Source organism: Dendrobates tinctorius, unplaced genomic scaffold (assembly GCF_039654945.1).
Source record: "Dendrobates tinctorius isolate UK_male_01 unplaced genomic scaffold, ASM3965494v1 ptg000151l, whole genome shotgun sequence".
In the NCBI taxonomy this organism is placed as follows: domain Eukaryota; kingdom Metazoa; phylum Chordata; class Amphibia; order Anura; family Dendrobatidae; genus Dendrobates; species Dendrobates tinctorius.
The window spans coordinates 22,904,788-22,929,001 of NW_027361818.1; the positions used below are offsets into that span (position 1 = coordinate 22,904,788).

Here is a 24,214-nt window from a genome sequence, read left to right on the forward strand (position 1 = left end):
TCTCTAACTTACAAACCATGCATTAACATAACATTACATGCCATGGCTTTGGTCTTTATTATACAAGCATATAATGTACATGTCTAAACGTGGTTTTAACAACATACCAAAAAAGGTAAAGAATAAGTAAGGCATAAAGGCATAAAATAAACTAGGCTGTTTAAAACATCATCAACATATAGGTTTAAGACATAACATAGCGTAAGGATAAGCCGCTCCTCTGCAGAAATACATTTGCGCATCCTGGTGTCCTTAAAGGTGATCCCAGGAAACACAATCTCCAGCAAAATATCAAAGGTGGCAAGGCTCATGCAAAAATGTTGAAAGATCATGTCTGGATGGCTAGGCAGAGGTAAATAGAGACGGTGGAAATGGCCTTTTGTGAGCCGTCACCTCAAAAGCGGATGGTCCCACATTCGTCTCCCCCTCCTCGGATTCAAAATCACAGATATGAGTCCCCAAAACGTCGGGACAAAACCCAATTGTCAAGCACCCGCTCAGTGGTGTTAAAAGTAAGTCTGTCTGACATATTTGTCACAAAGCAGAACTAACACAACCCAAGCACGGACTCTACTGCAAAGTTTGGTGGCTGTCACCTGTTGAAGAGCCAATAAAAAAGGGTCTTGATGATGATTTAAATTACTTTCAGGCCTAAAAACCGCTATATGTCGATTTTGCAAGCCGGTGAGAAATTCTCGCCATACGATGTCACACGGATGTCACACGGATGCTTAGATGCAGGAAAATCGTATCCTCGCATGACAATTGGATGACCTACGGATTACTATTCATGAAACATTTGAGCTATTCTGGTCCGTTAAAAATGGACCAATTCTTTATAGCTTGTGTGTGACTCCAGCCTTAGGCTGGTTTTACACTTGCTGCGTTTTTTGTGGCCCGTTTTTACGGGCCGTTTTTGAGGGCCGCATTGCGGTGATTTTTGAGGTCTCCCGCAAAAACGGGCTGCAAAAAACCTTCTCGGATTGCCGTTTTTCCCTGTTATAACAAATAGCAGGGAAAAAAAGCGATCCGCAAATATGGTGTGCCGCAAAAACAAGCTAACGCTGTTTTTGCGATACCATTGAAATGCATTGCGGCCATGTCTATAAACCGTGAAAAATATCGAGCAAGCTCCATATTTTTTCACGGTCGCAAATATGGCCCTAATGGCCATACGGAGCACGGCCCTTCAACTAATTTTTGCCGCCCGTTTTTGCGGCACCATAGAATCATAAAATCGTAGAGTTAGAAGGGACCTCCTGGGCCATCTGGTCCAACCCCCTGCTCAAAGCAGGATTCACTAAAACATCCCAGACAGATGTCTGTCCAGCCTGTTTGAAGACTTCTATTGAAGGAGAACTCACCACCTCTCGTGGCAGCCTGTTCCACTCATTGATCACTCTAACTGTCTCCTCCCATTTAGTTTCATCCCATTGCTTCTAGTCTTTCCTTGTGCAAATGAGAATAAAGTTGATCCTTCTACAATGTGACAGCCCTTCAGATATTTGTAGACAGCTATTAAGTCTCCTCTCAGTCTTCTCTTCTGCAAACTAAACATTCCCAAATCCTGCAACCTTTCCTCATAAAACAGGGTTTGCAGACCGGTCACCATTCTGGTCGCTCTTTTCTGAACTTGCTCCAGTTTGTTGATGTCTTTTTTAAAATGTGGAGCCCAAAACTGGACACAGTATTCCAGATGAGGTCTGACCAAAGAGGAGTAGAGGAAAATAATGACTTCACGTGATCTAGACTGTATGCTTCTGTTAATACATCCTAGAATTGCATTTGCCTTTTTCGCTGCTGCATCACACTGTTGACTCATATTCAGTCTGTGATCTATTAGTATACCCAAGTCTTTTTCACATGTGCTGTTGCTTAGCCATATTCCTCCCATTCTGTATATGCTTTTTTTCATTTTTATTGCCCAGATGTAGTACTTTGCATTTTTCCCTGTTAAAAACCATTCTGTTAGTTGCTGCCCACTGCTCCAGTTTATTTATATCTTTTTGAATCCTCTCTCTCTCTTCTCTAGTATTAGCTATCCCTCCTAGCTTTGTGTAATCAGCAAATTTAATCAGTTTACCCTCAATTCTTTCATCTAAATCATTGATAAAGATGTTGAACAATACAGGGCCCAGGACAGAGCCCTGTGGTACCCCACTTGAGACATTCTTCCAACTGGATGTGCAGCCATTTATGACCACTCTTTGGGTCTGTTCACTAAGCCAGTTATGAATCCACCTAACAGTTGCCTTGTCCATTCCATACTTAGCCATTTTTTCAATTAGGATTGTGTGAGATACTTTGTCAAATGCTTTGCTGAAGTCAAGATATACTATATCTACAGCATTTCCCTGATCTACCCAATCAGTGATTCTGTCATAGAAGGAAAATAAGTTAGTCTGACATGACTTATTAGTTACAAACCCATGCTGACTCTGTTTAATCACTTCATTCTTATCCAGGTACTGACATACATGTTGTTTAATAATTTGTTCAAAGATCTTTCCTGGTATAGAAGTCAGACTCACCGGCCTATAGTTGCCTGGGTCCACCTTCTTCCCCTTTTTGAAGATAGGAACAACATTTGCTCTTCTCCAGTCTTCTGGGACTTCTCCTGTTCTCCAAGAATTTTCAAAGATTATGGAGAGGGGTTCAAAAATTTCTTCTGCTATCTCCTTCAGTACTCTGGGGTGTAATTCATCTGGACCTGGAGACTTGAATTAATTTAGGTTAGCTAAGTGTTTCCTCACTATCTTTCTGTTTATAGATATCCTGGATTCTTCTTTTCCCTTAATAGGACAGTGAAGTGCAGTTGATGTTTCATTTCCTTTCTGAGAGAAAACAGATGCAAAATAGGAATTTAAAAGTTCGGCCTTCTCAACATCCTGTTTTACCATTTCATAATTTTTATCCTGTAAAAATCCTATAGCATCTTCGACTTTTCTTTCACTTTTGACATATCCCCAAAATCGTTTATTATTGCTTTTGACGTCACTTGCAAGCCTCAATTCATTGTCAGCTTTAGTAAATCTGATTCGTGCCCTGCAAGTTCTGCAGACAGCATTATATTCTTCTTTAGATATGCTTCCCTCTTACCATTTTATAAACATTTCTTTCTTCTTTTTTAGAATGTGCTTAAGTTCTGTGTTCATCCATCTTGGTTTCCTTAAATGCTTCTTATTCTTCCCTCTTTTCGGAATTGTTAACAATTGTGCTTTGAGAATTTCATTGTTCAAGATTTCCCATCCTTCCTGGACACTTTTGTCTTTAAGGATATCCAGCCATTGGATCCCTCCAATTCTCTTTCTGAATCCCTTAAAATCTGCCTTTCTGAAATTTAACCTTGACGTCGGAGTCTTCTCTGGTCTTCCTCCTCTAGTTATCCAAAATTCTAAAATAGCATGGTCCCTACCTCCTAGGGTCTCAGCCACTTTTACCTCCTCAACCTTTTCCTCCCTGTTTATAAGGATTAGATCCAAGGTAGCAGTTCCCCTTGTTTTCTCCCCTACCTTTTGGAAGATAAAGTTGTCAGCAAGAGAGGATAAGAATTTCCTTGACCTGTTAGTTTTGCCTGAGAGAGATTCCCAACAAATGTCTGGATAGTTGAAATCTCCCATGACAACTATGTCATATTTTTTGGAGAACTCGACCATTTGATGCATAAAGAGTTCATCCATATCTTCAGCTTGCACAGAAATGCATTGGGGCAGCAAAAACACAGCAATTGTAAAACCAGCCTTAAGGCAATGTCCAAAACCTCCAAAATAGCAAATCAGAAAAAAACAGGCAACACTCCAAAAAATTAAAGTGAAAAACCGTGGCTTTACTGATCCATTAGCTGCAACATTTTGGCAGATTTCTCTGCCTTTCTCAAGTCAGAGAAATCTGCCGAAACAGAGAAGGCAGAGAAATCTGCTGAATCGTTGCTGTTAATGGATTGGTAAACCCACGGGTTTTCACCTTATTTTTTTGATTTAATATCTATCTATCTATTATCTATATCTATCTATCTATTATACAGTATATCATCTATCTATCTTCTTGATAATAGATAATGTTTTATTTAAAATGTTCTATATCATGAGCTTAGCCCATGTTTCCTGTACTGCTTTCTGAATGTCTGTATTTCTTAGACTATATATAATGGGGTTAACTAAAGGAGTAAACACAGTATATAGGAGAGATAGGATCTTGCTCATGGTCAGTGTTCGCTCTTTTGTTGGGACTATATAAACACTGAACATTGTCCAGTAGTATAAGGAGACCACAATGAGGTGGGAGCTACAGGTGGAGAAGGCTTTCTGTCTACTGGTACTGGATGGAATTTTTAACACTGCTGACACAATATACACATAGGATATTACAATAATTGTGATTGGGATAATAACAGTTGGAATGGACAAAAGATACATTTCCAAGTGAATAATGAAGACTTCAGAACAGGCAAGTTCTAGTAAGGGGAGAAAGTCACAGAATAAATGGTTAATGATATTTGAACCACAAAAATTGAGTTTTGCAGTTTGTATTATATATATAGAAAGAGTAGAAAATGCAAACAGCCAACATGTAATAGATAATATCACACAATGTCTATTAGTCATGATGGTGGAGTAACGTAGAGGATTACAGATGGCCACATATCGGTCATAAGACATCATACCGAGAAGAAAACATTCAGATGATTCAGAGGCAGCTAAAAAATATAACTGAGTGATGCATTCAATAAGAGTAATGTTCCGCCCATTATTCAGTAATATGTGGAGCATGTAGGGGACAATATCTGAGATCACCAAGATGTCACTGATGGACAGTTGTGAGATGAAGAAGTACATTGGAGTGTGGAGGTTCCTGCTGGTGGACACCAGGGTGATGATCAGGAGATTCCCACATATTGTCCCACAGTAAATCACCAGGAGAAGACAGAACAGGAAAATCCTGAAATCTTGGTTGCCTTGAAATCCTAAAAGAAAAAACTCCGTGACCTTTGTCAAATTGCTTTCTTGCATGTCAGAATGAACAAGCTACGAAGCGATGCAATTTTAAGGTGAGACATATGAAAACAATAACATGTATTACACAATGAAGTGTGTATGTTGGTTAGAAAAAGGCCAAAGTAACTGTAAAAGGTGAAGAATATGAACCATCGGAGAAGAATTATCTGTGAAGGGTCAAGTTTCAAACAAATTTTTATTAGAAGATGAAAAGATAATGGTGCATGGTGCTGGGTGACGCGAGTCTGGGGAGATTTTTTGCCTCTGTCTCATGAGTTCTCTTTATTTTATTCTTTCCAAATATAAATGTAAAATTATAATTAACGGCTTGTTTGTAAGAATATCCAAAGAAAATGTGGTTTAAAATTTGCCATAGTAAACATTTAAAAGTAACTATGTTTAACCCCCTTCTGACCGCTGATGTGATATTACATCAGCGTCAGTATCCCCCGCTTTGAGGTTGGCTCCAGCTGTGAGCCCACCTCAAAACCGTGACATGTATGCCCGAAATAGGCGCTAGCAGAATCGCCATTCACCCGCGCCTATTAACTAGTCAAATCCAGCTGTCAAATGCTGACAGCGGGATTTAACAAGCTTTAACTAGAGCTTCCGGCCATGCGGACGGAAATGCGTGCATCGCTGACCCCCATCATGTGATCGGGGGTCAGCGATGCAGTGCCATAACAACCTGAGGTCTCCTAGAGACTTCTATGGTTGTTGATGAGGCACTGCTATGAGCACCACCCGGTGGTTGGCACTCATAGCAATGCTGTTATTCTGCTACGTATAGGCGATCTGCTCATCATCTATATGTAGCAGATCCGATCAAGTTGTGAATGCTTCTAGCCTCCCATGGAAGCTATTGAAGCATGCCAAAATTTTAAAAAAAAGTTTTAGAAAATATGAAACAAAATTGAAAATATAAAAGTTTAAATCACCCCCCCTTTCGCCCGATTCAAAATAAAACTGGAACTAATGGAAGCGGAGGCAGAGATGGTGAAGTTCACATTCGTTTTTTATTTTTAAAGTGGAACCTCGGGACCACAGTCCGGGGGGGCTCCGAAGGGGGTGTGACTAGTGAGCCCCGGGTACCCGTAGTAAAACCCCTCAGACAGGACCAGAATGGAATACCTGGAGGATACAAGTGCTACCTCCAGTTAGACCCCGGACACGTTGCAGCTGTCCCAGCGGGACCAAAAAGGATAACAGAAGTGACAGCAGAGTCAATAATGAGACGGGTCCTGGATCCGGGTAGTTGGTAAGCAGCTGGTTCCGGTGACCTTGATACAGTCCTCGGACTCGGATGGCTGTTGGCGGAACGGGATGGCTTTCACCCAGATGGTTGCAGATATAACTGTGTGGCACAGCCAAAAGTTTTACCATAACAAGGTTCCCCACATCATGTTCCCACATGCTTTATGCATCCATTAGCCCTCTGTGTCTGTACTGTTACACACTTAACATTATGGCTGGTCCATACAATCAGGGCAACTGTTACCACCCACCTTTCGTGTCTCCCTTTTTTTCTCATAGATTGTAAGCTTGCGAGCAGGGCCCTCACTCCTCTTGGTATTTGTTATAATCTACGTGATTATTGTTATGCTGTAATGTCTATTGTCTGTACAAATCCCCTCTGAAATGTAAAGTGCTGCGGAATATGTCGGCGCTATAGAAATAAAATTTATTATTATTATTAATATAACCAGGATACTGATATTCTGTGGAGACAGATAGCATTAGACAATGCATAGAGACTGCAGACGCAGCGCAGACAGGTTAGCAAGAGAACCGGATGTAGCAATGATTGATACTCGTTGCTCTGCCGCTCTCCCTATGGAGGAGAGACCAGAAATATCAGCCAGTGCGCTGCCATTGGATAATTGCCCTTTTGAAAAATGCACGCTGTCCCTTTAAGAAGGCAGGGGAGCATGCGGGCATGCCCTAATAGCTTTAGTTACAGATCTGCCGACAGGACACCAGGAGGTGGGGGCAGGGGAGAGATCTGAATGCTAAGCAGCAGCATGAGACACAGAGGGAGCTGGCTGCTGCCTAAGGACAGCGTGCTAGGCACAGGGTGAGTGCCCAGAATGGGGGTCAGCGGTAGACCTGGACGCAGCACCAGGACAGGGACTGGGTGTAACAGTGGCAGACCTGGGCGCCGCGTCAGGACAGGGACCGGGTGTAACAGTATCCCCCTCTTTACCCCCCCCTCTTCTTCAAGCCTGCGTAGAATCTTTTAAGGAGAAGAGGAGCCTGGATGTTCTCTCTAGGCTCCCAAGATCTCTCCTCAGGACCAAAACCCTTCCAGTCCACCAGGTAGTAGGTCTTACCCCTTACTTTCTTCACGGCCAGGATATGTTTTACCTCAAAAACATCATCCTCAGAGACAGGGCCAGGAGTTGTACCCAGACCCTTAAAGAAGGGGCTCAAAACTACTGGTTTGACCTGGCAGACCAGGGCGCCGCACCAGGACAGGGGCCGGGTGTAACAGTATTCCCCTCTTTACCCCCCTCTTCTTCAAGCCTGCGTAGAATCTTTTAAGGAGAAGAGGAGCCTGGATGTTCTCTCTAGGCTCCCAAGATCTCTCCTCAGGACCAAAACCCTTCCAGTCCACCAGGTAGTAGGTCTTACCCCTTACTTTCTTCATGGCCAGGATATGTTTTACCTCAAAAACATCATCCTCAGAGACAGGGTCAGGAGTTGTACCCAGATCCTTAAAGAAGGGGCTCAAAACTACTGGTTTGAGGAGAGAAACATGAAATGAGTTAGGCACACGTAAAGAAGAAGGCAACTTCAGCTTGCAAGAGACTGGATCGATTTGTCTCAAGATCTCAAATGGTCCGATGAACCGGGGGCCCCATTTGTAGGATGGCATCTTTAAACGGATATACTTTGAAGAGAGCCATACCTTGTCTCTGGGGCGAAAGATAGGCGGATCCAAACGTCTCTTGTCCGCATGCCTTTTCATACTCTGGGAGACTTTCTCCAGAGCAGTTTTGGTGTCCCTCCAAACCTTAGAAAAATCTTTGGAGAAAGTATCGGCAGCCGGAACGCCAGAATTCCGGGTTGCAGTCCAAAGACAATCTGAAAGGGAGACTTTCCAGAAGATTCACTTACTTGGTTGTTGTAGGAAAATTCGGCCCAGGACAGTAAGTCTACCCGGTCGTCATGATGCGCGTTGACAAAGTGACGCAGGAATCCAGACAGGATTTGATTTGTCCTCTCCACTTGTCCATTGGATTGGGGATGGTATGCTGAGGAAAAATCCAGTTCAATTCTTACCAGTTTACAAATTGCTCTCCAGAATCTTGAGGTGAACTGGACTCCTCTGTCGAACACGATGTAGAGAGGGAAACCATGGAGGCGGAAGATGTGCCGGATGAACAGATCCGCCAATTCAGGAGCAGTTGGAAGACCGGGTAGCGGAATGAAGTGAGCCATATTAGAGAAGTGGTCCACCACTACCCACACCACAGAACAGCAAGATGAGATCGAAAGATTTGTGATGAAGTCCATCACAATGTGTTGCCAGGGAGCGGACGTAATTGTAAGAGGCTGAAGCCTACCTGCAGGTAGGTGTTTGGCCGTCTTGTTACGGGCACAGGAAGGGCAGGCTGTGACGTACTCCTGAATGTCCTTAGCCATAGCAGGCCACCAGTAGTACCGGGTAATGAGTTGAAAAGTCTTTCTCTGACCAGCGTGACCAGCCAACTTGGAGGAGTGACCCCACCGAAGGACACGAGTACATTCAGAAGCAGATACAAAAGTTTCTCCAGGGGGAAGCCGGGTAAGATCAGCAGAAGCGACAGCGACTAACCTTGAGGGTTCAATGATGTGCTGCGGTTCTTCTTGATCAGGAGGTAGAAAGGCTCTGGAAAGTGCATCTGCTTTGACATTTTTGTCAGCTGGGTGTAAATGAAGAACAAAATTAAATCAAGCAAAAAACAAAGCCCAGCGGGCTAGATGAGGATTCAGCCTTTGCTCAGTTTGGAGGTAAGATAGGTTTTTGTGATCGGTGTATATGACTACCTGATGAAGAGCTCCTTCTAGAAGATGCCTCCACTCCCGCAGAGCCAATTTGATAGCCAACAATTCCCAATCTCCAACAGAATAATTCCTCTCTGTGGAAGAAAAAAACCTTGGAAAAAAAAACACAGGAGTTCATTCGCCCGGTGGACGATTTCTGGGCAAGTACGGCTCCCAGACCTACGGAGGAAGCATCGACCTCAAGAAAAAATTGTTCATTGGAGTTAGGAAGATGAAGAACAGGTGCGACAGCAAAGACCTTTTTGAGAGAAACTGTCATGATCCCAGTGCAGGTTTTTGAGCTGCACACCGGGGGTTAATGTCTGGAGCTCTGTGCAGGTTTTGATCTGCACACTTGGGGTTAATGATTGTGGCCTCTTTCTGGTTCTGGGAGAGCTTCATAAACCCCTGGGTAGCTTCAATCCCTGCCAGTTATACTTTTGCCTTTGGCCTAGTGTGCTGACCCCCGTGTGCCTGTTTGTTGCTATAGCTTGTTTATATGGTTCTGACCCGATTCTGTTTCCCGTTGTGAGTTTGCCTGTTGCTTTTGTACTGCGTTATTATCTGTAAAAAACAAATCTGAACTGAGAAAAGTAAGTTAATGTGTATGCACAATGTAAGTGCATATTAACACATGACCATTAACCAGAGAAAACAAAAAGCAAAAAACACAAATATCCTGAATTAAGAGTAAAAAATATACTGCAAATAATGCATAAAGGTAATAATAATAATAAGGGTGTTTAGTAAACATAATTTTGATCAAAATAATGTACAAGCCATCCCGCCACGTCACGGCAACCCTTGTGGGACAGTCCCTACTCTAGTATTTAAAACCTTTTCACTTGCCAAGTGGCGTGAATGTGAATAAGGGTCGAGCGGCTGAACCACTAGTAACAGCTTAGGCCAGACTGGATGGCTTTCCCAGCTCAGAAAGAGGGACTGTCCCACAAGGGTTGCCGTGACGTGACGGGATGGCTTGTACATTATTTTGATCAAAATTATGTTTACTAAACACCCTTATTATTATTATTACCTTTATGCATTATTTGCAGTATATTTTTTACTCTTAGTTCAGGATATTTGTGTTTTTTGCTTTTTGTTTTCTCTGCGTTATTATCTGTGTATGACTCATTGCCTGTGACCTGACTACTCTCTGCTCATCCCTCTTGTACCTTGCAGCTATCTGTGTATGACTCATTGCCTGTGACCTGACTACTCTCTGCTCGCCCCTCTGGTACCTTGCAGCTATCTCTGTGTGTGACTCATTGGCTACGTCCTGACTATTCTCCCTGTCTATGCCCCTTGGTAGCTTTGTCTCGCAGTTACTCTGCTAGGAATTGTCTTGCAGCTCCTAGCTCTGTGGAGTTTAGGCCACGCCTCTAGCAGTCACGTGCTTCAGGTCCTGCGGCTCTGAAGTACGCATCTATTCGGTTGCTGCCCGCTCCACAGGTAGCTTTGAGCACGCTTTTGCTTCACTCAGGGCACGCGCACTGGCTCAGTGAGCAAGTTCAGTGCGGTGTCTCTGACAGAAACAAAAGCCTCCTCAGCATCAGGAGGCCAATCCTTGGGATTTGTACGTTTCCGGGTGGAGAAGTTAGTAATGAATTGTCTGTAGTAGTTGGCGAAGCCCAGAAATCGCTGTATGGCCCTCAGCCCAGACAGACGAGGCCACCTTAGTACAGCCGATAACTTCTCTGGATCCATTTTCAATCCTGTGGAGGAAACAATGTAACCGAGGAAAGGCAAAGAGGATTGTTCAAAGAGGCACTTTTCAAACTTGGCATACAGTCTGTTCTCCCTGAGCCTCTGTAAGACTAGGCGTACTTGCCTCCGGTGTGTGACCAAGTCAGTGGAAAAAATCAAAATGTCGTCCAGATAGACAACACAGGTGTAAAGCAGATCCCTGAAAATATCATTGACGAACTCTTGGAAAACAGCGGGTGCATTGCTTTGACCAAACGGCATTACCAGGTACTCGTAGTGGCCATCACGAGTGTTGCAGGCTGTTTTCCATTCATCTCCTTCCCTGATTTAGATCAAGTTGTAGACACCTCAGATCCAGCTTGGTGAAGATTTTGGCCCCTCAGAGACGGTCAAACAGTTCTGAAATTAGAGGCAAAGGGTACCTGTTTTTACCGTGATTTGGTTCAGTCCCCTGTAGTCGATACAGGGCCATAAGGATCTGTCCTTTTTCTTCACAAAGAAGAATCCTGCTCCTGCCGGTGATGATGATTTTCAGATAAACCCTCTGCCAAATTCTCCTGGATGTAGTCCGACATAGCTTGAGAAGATCTATTGGACAGTCATACGACCTGTGGGAGGTAAGTTTTTCAGCTTACTTTTTCCCGAAGACATCCGAGAAGGACCAGTAAGTGGATGGTAACTCAGGCAGGGTAGCAGGTTGGACCGGGGGGTGAAACTGGTTCAATCCGGGTTAAGCAACGGTCCGAGCAGGAATCTCCCCAACGCAGAATTTCGCCTGTTCTCCAATTAAGGACTGGTTTGTGTTTCTGGAACCAAGGCAAACCTAAAAGCAAATGGGTGAGACAAACCAGGGTACACTTAAAAACGGATTCTTTCAGAATGCATAAGACCTACCCGGAGCTCCACTGGCTCAGTCTGGAACTGGACGGGTTCGGTCAGTGGCTGGCCATCAACAGCAGTCACCCGCAACGGGTTGGATAGAGCCTGAACTGGTAAGTGGTAACGATCCACAAGCGTCTGCTGGATAAAACTCCCAGAGGCTCCGGAATCCAACAGACAGAGTCCAGAAAATTTTATTGCTCCGCAGGTCACGGAAACCAAGATCTGCAACGAAGGAGAGGAATATTCTCTATCTAGTGTGGCCTCTCCTACCGAGCCTAGGCACAGGAGGTTCCAGACTTCTTTGGACAGGAGCGGATCAGGTGTTCGGAACTACCACAATATTGACAGCTTTCATCTTTGCGACGCGCCTCCTGGCGGTGGCTGGCCAGACTTACTCGGTCTACCTCCATAGCTTCGGGAGAAGAAGATGAGGTAGCCATCTTGGAGGAACTAGAGTCCAGGTGGTAGGACCTCTTGTCTCGCTTGATCTCCTTGGAACGCTCCTGAAAACGCAGGTCAATCTGGGTCGCCAAGGAAATCAGGTCATCCAAGACGGTAGGCCTGTCCCGTCCCTCCAGCTCATGCTTATTTTTTCCGGATAGGCCCTCCCAGAAGGTAGACAGCAAGGCCTCATTGTTCCAGGATAATTCAGATAAGAGGGTGCAGAACTGGACAACATACTGAGCCACTGTGAGGGTTCCTTGGCGTAAGCGAAGCAGGGCAGAAGCGTTCGACGTGACCCGGCCAGGTTCATCGAAGGTCCTGCGAAAAGTCTCTAGGAAAGATTGAAGCTCATTAACCAGCGTGTCTCCTCTCTCCCATAACGGGTTTAACCAGCCGAGAGCTTCTCCTGCTAGATGTGACATAATGAAGCCCACTTTCGGTCAGAAGCAAACATGTGCCCCAGGATTTCGAAGTGTAGGGTACACTGATTGAGAAAACCCCAACACTGAGTGGGATCACCTTGGAAGCGGGTAGGTTCCGCCAGGCGAGGACCCTTGCTTGCTGTGACAGCAGGTACCTGAGTGCTGATTAGGGTGACCGCAAAAAAATCGATGTCGGAATTTTGTCCGTCTGGACCCCACAAAACGATTCCCCTTTCCAGATATTGAGATAGCCAAAATTTGAGCTCGATCAAACGACGTTAACCCGTGCCGCTCGTCGCTCAAAGTTTGAAAAAAATCCAAATTTTTGGCCAAAAAGCTGACATATGGAGCCATAACTCCAGAACGGTAAATAATAAAAACACGCTTAATATCTCAAAAGAAAGCTAATGTTGTTCTTCAAAATTTATATTTTATACATAATTGTTGTTATTTTAAGTCAAACTGAGTTACGACAGCTTTTAGCCCCAAGAACGTGACCTGGTACCACTAGGAGCAATAGAGCATACTTCGTATATTTTGTTATTAAGTGATAAATTTTGTTTTTTTTTGGTATATTTTTGAGTTTAAAGTAGAAATATAACAAAAACAACAAGTAATACTGATAAGTCTAATGACATTTTTTATTTTAAAATAAAAAAATGAGGTATATAATACATACAAAACAGACACAGAAAAGATACAGACGTAGTACCTACATGAGTTGATAATTTTACATAGTTATCTAATCTATTCTAGAGCTTTTGTTAAAGTCGTTTTTGAAACGTCAGAATATAATGCTCGGCATTTGCTTACAACTTGCAGGACATATTGCTTTTGTTCTTCATCTTTTGTCAGAAGGTCGTTAAAGTCGGTTATTAATTTAACACCTCGCTCAGCCATATCATGAACTACTTTTAATGTTTTGACAATTTTCAATCCTTCTTGGAAGTCATTATTTTGAGGCCAGGTGTTTGGATTTTGTCTTAGGAAATCTGTTTTTATACTAAATCGGTCAAAGAATGTAAATGTTTCTTTGGTAAGTTAATTTACCAATCCTCCATCAACTACCTCTTTTAATTTTTCTTTCCTAACTTTTGGATTTACAACCCTAGCGTGCTCTGATGGTTCATCTGTGCTACTGAGCAATTTATTAGCCATTAACAACTTTTCATCATCTGTAATGGTGGGATCAAAAAACGATAATCCCACCAACTCTGAATTCAAATACCACAAATGGTTCGAAAATTTGGTCAGGGCTATTTCTGCAATGTCGTTATCACATTCTTTATAGTCTAACAGACTATGCAAAATACCTAAATCTTGCTTTGGTGCAATTGGATTTTTTCAAACTTTGAGCAACGAGCGGCACAGGTTATCGTCGTTTGATCGAGCTAAAATTTTGGCTATCTCAATATCTGGAAAGGGGAATCGTTTTGTGGGGTCCAGACGAACAAGATTCCGACATTTCCCCCCCCCCCCCATGAGATCCGGTCACCCTAGTGCTGATAGATGAATCAGGAGCTGCCGGGTTCAACAGAGAATCCATGTGGGTGGACAAGTTACGCAGATAAGACGTGATCTTGTCCTGTTGATCTCTTAGGTGGGTCACCTCTTGGCACAGTTCCATAGTCAGAGACCTCTAGGGTCCAGTGGATTCCATGGTTGGAGCAATCTGTGACGAATGGAAGCGGAGGCAGAGATGGTGAAGTTTAAATTTGTTTTTTTATTTTTAAAGTGGAAACTCGGGACCACGGTCCGGGGGGCTCCGAAAGGTGTGTGACTAGTGAGCCCCGGGTACCCATAGTAAAGCCCCTCAGACCGGACCATAATGGAATACCCGGAGGACACAGGTGCTACCTCCAGTTAGACCCCAGACACGTGGCAGCTGTCCCAGCGGGACCAAAAGGGATAACAGAAGTGACAGCAGAGTCCATAATGAGATGGGTCCTGGATCCGGGTAGTTGGTAAGCAGCTGGTTCCAGTGACCTTGACACAGTCCTTGGACTCGGATGGCTGTTGTCAGAAGGGGATGGCTTTCGCCCAGATGGTGGCAGATATAACCAGGATACTTATATTCTGTGGAGACAGATAGCATTAGAGAATGCACAAAGACTGCAGACGCAGCACAGACAGGTTAGCAAGAGAACCGGATGTAGCAATGATTGATACTCGTTGCTCCGGCATTCTCCCTATGGAGGAGGGCAGAAATAGCAGCCAGTGCGCTGCCATTGGATAATTGAACTTTTTGAAAAATGCACGCTGTCCCTTTAAGAAGGCAGGAGAGCACGCGGGCGTGCCCTAATAGCTTTGGTTTAAGGTCTGCCGACAGGACACCAGGAGGTGGGAGCAGGGGAGAGACCTGAATCTAGAGCAGCAGCATGAGACACAGAGGGAGCCGGCTGCTGCATAAGGACAGCGTGCGAAGCATGAGGTGAGTGCCCAGAGGGGGCAGCAGTAGACCTGGACGCAGCGCCAGGACAGGGACCGGCTGTAACAGTGGCAGATCTGGGCGCCGCGCTAGTACAGGGACCGGGTGTAACAAAAACAATTTAAAAAAATCACACATACACATATTTGGTATCACTGTGTTCAGAATCACGCGATCTATCAATAAAAAAAGCATTAACGTGATCGCTAAACGGCGTAGTGAGAAAAAAAGTTGAAACGTAAGAATTACGTTTTTTGGTCGCAGCGACATTGCATTAAAATGCAATAACGGGCGATCAAAAGATAGTATCTGCAAAGCCTGCTAAGATATGCAGACATCACTACTTATCAGTATTTTTCCTTTTCTTCTGCACGATCTAGTCTCGGTAGCCAAGGGGAAGGGCCTACCAATCTCAACCTGGTCCTCCCTCATTCCTCAACAAAAGTCTCAGGAGACATGTGACCCCATCACTGGCCACTCCGAGGAACTGTTTACGTATTCTTATAATTATTCTGGCTTCTTACCGTGCACCATTAAAGAAGATCACAAGGTGGAGTACACTGATGCACAAACATTTGAATTGAGTTGAGCGACTTTGCCTTTTTTCGGGTCGAGTCGGGTTTCACGAAACCCGACTTTTGCAAAAGTCGGGTCGAACGAAATCGGCCGATTATCGTGAAAAGTCGAAGGCCGACTGAAACACGAAACCCAATGCAAGTAAATGGGGAAGCAAAGTCGGCAGGGAATGGAGGACAGTAAACACACCTACAGTGCCCATTTCAATGCCAGAAACATCAATTTTTATTACTGAAGCTTGTCAACCTTAATTTACTTCATAATAATAGTTACGCACTGAAAACTGGGGGTTATTTGCCTAAAGTTGCGGGGGGGGGTAGGGCTGGCTCCAGGTTTTCATGTGCCCTGGGCCAAAGAGCGCCCCTTAAACACATACCACAACTCATGATGCTCCGATACGGCAGAGAAATAGCGGTATACTACAATGAAAAATACTTCACTTCTTACATCTCATGACTGATATCGATTTGAAATTCTCCAATAGCTCCAAAAACGGACAGTATATTAGTACACACAGTATTATGGGCACCGCATAGTGCGCTATACAGAGTAATGAGGCCCATATATTTCTCCATACAGAATCATTGATCCCATATAATGTTCCATACAGTATATGATGAGCTGCACATAATGCTACAGTATATGTTGGTCCCCATGGATGAAGCTCCACTGTCTTATGGTCCCAAATAATGCTCCATATATAATGGACCCCATTTCTAATGCTCTAGTGTAAAATGGGCCCTGTAAATGCTGCTCCAGTGTTTGATGTCCACCTCTGGAATGCTCCAGTGTATGGTGGGCCCTATATATCATTCTCCAGAGTATAGTGCTCCCCAAAAATTGCTGTCCTAACATTGAAAACAAATAAGTCTCCTCGCTAGGGAATCCCTGTACTAGTATGGACTCCTCATCGTCCCCATCTTCCATCTCACTGCACTTAGCTGTTTAGGCAGAGGGCGTACAAATGTGATGTCATTGCGCTCTCTGATCAGAATATCACTGTCAGTACACGCGGAAGACGTCATGGCGGTGGAGCAGGGAGAGGTAAGTATTTCAACTTTGCAAGTGCTGTGATCCTGAGCAAGCAGGGGGGGCCCACTCGTTGGCGACGGCACTGGCACAGGGCCCCTCATAGTGCGACGGTGTGTGGCGGTGTGTCTGACGGTGGGTGGGGGTGGGTGGGGGTGGGTGCGGGTTGGCCCTCCCCGGCAGAGACACTTTTGCATACTATGAGGGGCCCTGTGCTAGTGCCGTCGCCCATGAGTATGCCCCCTACCTGCTTAAGGAACCTGCACTTTCATCCGCACCTTCCTCTTTGTCACCGTGTAAGGTGGTATAGTATGCGGGAAGGGTAACCTGAGTTTCATCAGGGTCAGATTCTGGCTGTGTAGAGTGTGAGGGGAATGTAGTGGTCTGGGTCAATGTACCAGCATAATCATCTAGCAGTGGCTGGGCATCAGTGCACTTGTGTCGTCCCCAGGAGTACGGTCGCCACAGTGGCATTACCTTCCTCCTAGGGAGTGTGATGTCATGCTTGGGAGCAACGAAGGATCTCTCTAGCAGTTAAACAAACACACAACACATTTCCCCCTCCAGGCCAGCAGGGAGACCTCTGAACCTGACTGCTGAGGAGCAGCTCTCTGTGGTCGGGAGGAGGTAAGTTAGGGCACTCTGTGCAGGGAAGGGGAAGTCTGTGGATGTGAGAAGGGGAGCTGGAGGATGAGCAGAGTTAAGGCTTACTCCTAGCTGAAGCGCATGGTCCGGATTCCGGCCTCCGAGTTTATAGGGACACTGACGTTCCTGCAGCAGAAACCAGAGGGAGTAGCAGCTGTAAATGCTCTGTACCCAACTAAGGCTCGGAGGCCCCAGCATCGACGTGTGGGAGCCAGGAGGAAAAGGCTTCGGCTGCCTGCCATACGAGAAAGTTCCAAAAGAGAATCAACAGGGGGAACTTCATTGAACTCAGCACTGCGAGTACCTCAGATAAGCGCTAGAACGGAGGCCCCACTACCTATCTGCAGAGAGAGAATTCGAAATTGGCTTCCAGGCTGACCAACTCCTTCTCCATCTGTACTCTGGGTCCTGGACGGCACTTACCAAGTACAGGTAAAGGAACTGCACGACTCTGTCTGTCATCTTTCTCCTGCGTCTGGCGCATGGCTCTGCTACATCCTGCACTGCACACCATCTACCAACTCTTTCATCTGCCCTGCGACTACGGCCCTACCTGTGCAGGGCTTCTACATCTTAGCTGCACCACAACATCTGTCCCAGAGAAGCGACACTGCAGCGCTGGTCAATCTAATCAGAAACCACAGGTGGCGTCACGTATCATTCACCTATAAACGTAATTCACCCCTTTGCATGGACACCCAGGGCCGCGAAACGGGTCACCACCACCGTGACACATCCCTGTGAGACACCGTCCCGGTAACGATTAACCCCACTGCCCTGGCTGGCCACCCACACTCCATGTCAGATTCATCTTGGACTTGGGAATATACGATTTCACTTGATAACCCAGGCATGGTATGATAGAAAGAGCTACATGGACTAATGTGAAGTGTGGCCTGCTGCATCATTCACTTTTAGTGGGGGTGAAGGACACAAGGAAAGGGGTTCTTCCTGACCAGGAGCCAGCACTTGACGACTCAGTGCTTGCATTTTTTGAAACTTCAGAAGAGGAGGGCATATTTGCTGGAGTCTGTTTCGGCAATGTAAGCCAAAACCAGTTCCTCGTGCTCCGCCTTTAAAAGCAGTTAACCTACTCCCAGAAAAGGTAGCCTTCCAGACGTTCCAGAGCCAGACCATGACGCAGGCTCAACACCTCCTGCCTTAGCTGCTATTGTGCTTTTGCCACTACCAGCAGATGCACCACCACCATCAGCACCAGCTGGCCCCCCCATGCCCACGTCCACGGCCTCTTGCACCAAACTTCAAAATTTTGCAGAAAATAGACCCAAAATAACATCAGATATATGGCACTGCATCAGAATCGTACAACTCTATACAGTCAAAGGATAATTGTCAATCTCCCTATATATTCCATCAGTCACACAGAGACGCTCACAGGCTCAGTATGGATTAGACAAGAATATAAAAATTAGACAATGTGTACAGTATCATCAGATAGCAGGTATATGTAGTATAGTTTTTACCGTCAGACTTCCCACCAATAAATTATGCCAACTGCCGATGGGGCGGTGTTATTCCCACGAACCTCCAAACAGCGTCCATGAAGGCAAAGTGTTTGTTTTCCGGGGCCTGTATGATTGCAAAGCTGAACCTTAAAGGAATATCCAAAAGGAATATCCACCAGGAGTGGAGCCTGTGGTATAATTGGACTCCACCCGGGAAACCACTACCATACAAGCTACAGAAAAGATGGACAGATTGCAAGCTTTGTCGATTCTGTGAGTGGTGTGGTATGTCCGTTTGTAGTTGTGCTAGCGATTTGTCAGCTTTATTCCGTTAACGAACGAGACTCCGGCATGCCCCCCGCGGTGCGCGTCAAGCTTACTGGAGGGTTACGCGAGGCTCTGGCACGCGAGATCGAGCAATAACAGGTCTATCATGCCCTTACATGTCCGGGGCTGCATGCGCGCTACACTGAAAGGACCAGCTTTTGTCGCTTACAGGTGCTGATAACCCGCTCAACACCGTTAGTGATGGGGATCTGGGATTCCAATTATTCCCCGCGAACGATGATTTCCCAGTAAGTGCAGGTCAACCACAATTATGGAATTAGGCCTAACCAGCATTTCTGACAAAATGAAAAAATTAAGTGTCCAAACCACAGCTGCTGTAGCTTGCTTAACAGCTCGGCAGCCGTTCTCAGGCACAGTATGTATTCGACAAGATTCTAGAAAGTTGATAAAGGATACAGTTTCACCGGATTACATGTATATATGTAACGCAGTTTCACATTAAAAACCTATGTGTATAGATCAGGAGGCAGGCTCAGACAGTCTCAGGCACAGTATGGATTAGACGTGATTGGACAAAGGTGACAAAGGGTACCATATCACTGGATAACAGGTATGTATAGCATAGTTTACACATTAAAAATATATGTCTATAGATCAGGAGGCAGACTTAGACGTTCTCAGGCCCAGTATGGATTTGGCCAGATTGTACAAAGTTGAGAAAGGGTACATTATCACTGGATAGCAGGTATATATAGCATAGTTTATACATTGAAAATCTCCGTGTTCTCAGTATGGATTAGACATCAATCTAAAAAGTCGAAGAAAGGAAATGTATTTGAAGCGTAGACCAGTATACACTTTTGGTGGTATTTTTTAATCTTCATTTATATTTCTGTCTCAGTAAGACAGTCCAGACTCTCCGCAATAGGAAAGGAGATGCATACAATTACTGACATCAAGTCTAGTGATTGCAGAAATCTAGGAATTACTATTCACGGGAAAAACTTCCATCACAATTCTCAGAGGCGATGCTGACCCTCAATTAATGTGTGTGTGGAGACAGCAAAAACCTTTCTTTGTGAAGAAAGTGAGTGTTGCTGTATCGCAGCACCGTTGATCCCATCACCGTTACTCATATCCATACAATTTTGATCACAGGGACAGATGTGTTGTGAGTTCATTTTCCCCTTCACTGGCGATGTCTGATGAGCTCCCTCTGCTGGGGAAGGGAGGTAGTGAGGTTGGTGTGGATGGGAGTAACCTGTCATCCGAACAGGTGGAGTGTGATTGGGCGTCCGGGGTTACTGAGTGGATATAAGGCAGTCGACGCCCATTCTCATTGCTGGTGATCCACTTTGCTCTGTGCTCTGCATCAGTTTCGTTCCTGTCTGCTAAAAGCTAAGTTTTTTACCCTGCTATTGTTCCATGAGATTTTGTCTGCTTTACTTAGGGTTTGCTTTCAGCCAGCCCATGCCGGGACTGGCTGAATTCCATTTTTGTCTCTGATCAGTTGATCTCTTTGCTCTGTTTTCAGAATATACCTGAGTGCTGATATAGAGTTTGAAGTCTAGCGACTTCAGGGCCTTTTTCCTTATCAGAAGGTTGGACATTTTTGTAGGGTTTTCGCGGATTACAGCCAGCATCTTTTCTGTCCTTTCCTGTCTAGTTAGTTGGGCCCCATCGTTTGCTCAGTCTGTCTTTCTGCCTGCGTTTGTGTTTTCATCTGTTTTTCACCATCAATACATGTTGGGGGCTGTCTATTGCTTTGGGGTCTGCTCTGGGGCAGTTTAGATTTCCCCTTTCTTCCTTTAGGCTTATTTAGCTCTCTGGCTGTGAACGAGGGGTCTAGGACCACCGTAGGAACCCCCCACGGCTACTGCTAGTTGTGGTGAATAGGATCAGGGGGCTTGTAATCCGCTAGTTACCAACGTCTCAGGGTTTCTGGACTGAGCTTATATTTTTGTCTTTTCCTCCTCCGGTGACTCAATCATAACACAGATGTAAACATGGTGCTCACTGGCTATCATGATCTGTCACGTAACTTTGGAGTGCAAAACACAGAAGCCACAGGCCATAGGTGATTCAATTGGATTGGCATGAGAGGGCACATTTAAAAATGTGCACTGGAATGTCACACATCTGTGGATAGGAAAACTGTGAAAGCTGAAGACAAACCACCACTGCATCTCATTGTGAGTCGACGTCTATAAGAAATGGAAGCCATTGATCATCTGAAGCTAGATCCCGGCCAGCAGGACAGGGCATAGCTACGTCTTAACCATCATCTTCTATCAGTCCACCAAATTTGTAGTGGCAGTCCCAGTGAAGGATTTGACAGCCCAGACTACACAGTGGAGGAGCAGGGAGAGGTAAACATTGCAAATGCTGGGGCCCTACCCAAGCAAGGGGGGCACACTCGTGGGCGTCGGTACTGGCACTGGGCCCCTCATAGGATGGCAGTGTGTCTGATGGCGGGTGTGCACCACCACCAACAGAGACACTTGATTGCACTATGAGGGACCCTGTGCCAGTGCCCGAGCCCAAGAGTCTGCCCACCCACCTGTCCAGGGCAACGGCACTCGCACGGTTGCGTGTGCTCGGTGGTGACCCCGGCCCAGGGGGGAGGAGGCTGCCCAGTTAGGGAGGTTTACAAAATGCCATATGTTGATGTGGGACATTCACCTGCTGCTAAAGGTGAAATTGGTCAAGTCCCACGAACAGACGGACCAAACAAAACAATTTTTCTGGCAACCTATGTGTCAACAGGGGAAGGTGGGACAAAATCCTTGGAAACCCATGCATGGTTCATTTTAATGAAAGTTAGATCATCCACATTTTGGGTCGACAGACGGGTCCTTTTTTCTGTCAGGATTGATCCAGCTGCACTGAAGACTCTTTCCGATAGCACACTTGCAGCTGGGCATGGGAGCTCCTGTAAGGCATATTGTGCCAATTCAGGCCAGGTGTCCAGTTTAGCTGCCCTGACTATTGGGAATGACCTGGGTGGGAGAACATCGATATGGGAGGAAAAGTAGTTTGTAACCATAGTTGACAACTGCTGTCTCCTGTCACTTTCCATCAATGCAGTATTACCAGTTGTGTGAGCGGTACTTGAAAAATCAGTCCACAACATTGTCATGAAACCCCTGTCTCCAATGCCACTTCTGCTGTGTGCACCACGAACACCTCTGCCAAGATGCCCCCGGCCCGTACGGCTCGTGTGAGAACCATCACCGCTGCTGTGTGCTGGGAATGCCTCAAGCAACCGATTTACCAGAGTTGCTTGTTTATTAGCCAATATTAGGTCAAGGTTCTCCTGTGGCATGATGTTTTGTAATTTGCCTTTATAGCGTGGATCCAGGATGCTGGCCAACCAGTAGTCGTCATCGTTCATCATTTTGGCAATGCGGGGATCCCTTTTTAGGATCTGCAAGGCATAATCTGACATGTGGGCCAATGTTCCCGGTGTCATTGATGCACTGCGAGTGCTGGTTGGAGGAGCACTTTCTGGCAAATCCACATCCCTCCAGTCACGCACAAACCCTGTACCAGACCTTCCAATGCCAATATTTTCACTTGCCCCACGAGATGCATCCTCCTCCCCTAAGTAATCATCCCCATCATCATCCTCCTCCTCCTCTTCTTCCTCCACCTCGTCCAGGAGAGGTCCCTGAGCAGACAATGGCTGAATGTCATCAAGGATTCCCTCCTCCTCTTCCTCCTCGTCAACATTGGCTGCAGACGCCTGCTCCTTAAGGTGCGTCAAAGTTTGCATGAGCAGACGCATAAGTGGGATGCTCATGCTTAGGATGGTGTCGTCTGCGCTTACCAGCCGTGTGCATTCCTCAAAACACTGAATGACTTTACAGAGGTCTTTCAGCTTCGACCACTGCACACCTGTCAACTCCATGTCTGCTCTGAAAGTGCCTGGCCATGTATCCTCCCACAAATGCATTATGGCCTGCCTCTGCTCGCACAGCCGCTCAACCATGTGCAGGGTGGAGTTCCACCTTGTTGCAATGTCGATAATGAGGCGGAGGTTGGGAAGGTGGAGCAATCGCTGCAGCTTCTGCATACGAATGGAGTGTACAGGCGAACGGCGGATGTGCGCGCACAGTCTTCGCACCTTCTGGAGCAGGGCTATTAACTCCGGATAATTTTTGAGGAAGCACTGCACCACCAGGTTCAAGGTGTGAGCCAAGCAAGGTATGTGGCTGAGTTTTGGAAGGGCTATGGCTGCCACAAAATTACGGCCGTTATCACTAACTACCTTGCCTGCCTCAAGATGTACACTGCCCAGCCATGACTCAGTTTGTCGCTGAAAGTACTCGGCCAGCACCTCGGCGGTGTGTCTGTTGCCCAAACACATCATCTGCAACACAGCCTGCTGACGCTTTCCACTAGCTGCTCGATAGGGGGACACATCGTGTGCAACAGTGGCAGCTGCAGATGGAGTGCTCGTACGACTGCGCTCTGTGGACAAGCTTTCGCTTCTGGAGGAGGAGGAGGAGGAGGAGGGTCGAACGCCTACAGCCAACTGTTTCCTATACCGTGGGCTAGGCAGCACTGTCCCACCACCGCTGTCCCCTGTGGACCCTGCATCCACCACATTAACCCAGTGCGCAGTGATGGACACGTAACGGCCCTGGCCATGCCGACTGGACCATGCATCAGTTGTGAGGTGCACCTTTCCACTCACTGACTGCTTGAGTGCATGGACAATGCGGTCTTTCACATGATGGTGGAGGGCTGGGATGGCTTTGCGAGAGAAGAAGTGGCGACTGGGTAGGTCATAGCATGGTACTGCATAGGCCATGAGTTCGCGGAAAGCTGTGCTTTCCACCAACCGATAGGGCATCATCTCAAACGAGATTAGTTTGGCAATGTGGGCGTTCAAACCCAGTGTACGCGGATGAGAGACTGAGTACTTTCTTGACCTACTCATAGTCTCTGGGAGGGTGAGCTGGACTTGAGAGCTGCATATGATGGAAATAGCGGTGGACAGGGCGGACTGAGAGAGGGTTGATGATGGTGATGGAGTTGGTGTTCTTTCTGATGGCCTACATTCAGTATTTCATTGATATAACAGTGGGATTCCCTGACTGCTGTGGCCTTGCAACGACACCTCAACATTTGCTGCTGTGCTGACCGGTGGGCTTACAGTGGGGGAAACAATGTAGCGTTGCTGACTACCTTCTTTGTGATCAGTTGCACATGTGGCACTTGAGGTTTGGTGTTGTGTCCACGCTTGCAAGTGCATGGTGGTTAAATGTCTAAGCATGCAACTGGTATTCAAATTTTTCAGAT

At 45.9% G+C, this 24,214-nt stretch overlaps 1 protein-coding gene across 1 annotated transcript; it reads right to left on the minus strand.

The window, feature by feature from the left end:
• Nucleotides 1-4,076: 4,076 nt before the first annotated feature.
• Nucleotides 4,077-5,009, minus strand: LOC141050057 (olfactory receptor 11L1-like). The gene has a single exon (XM_073546891.1). The coding sequence runs from the start codon at nt 5,007-5,009 to the stop codon at nt 4,077-4,079; it is 933 nt and encodes a 310-aa protein (XP_073402992.1).
• Nucleotides 5,010-24,214: the final 19,205 nt, after the last annotated feature.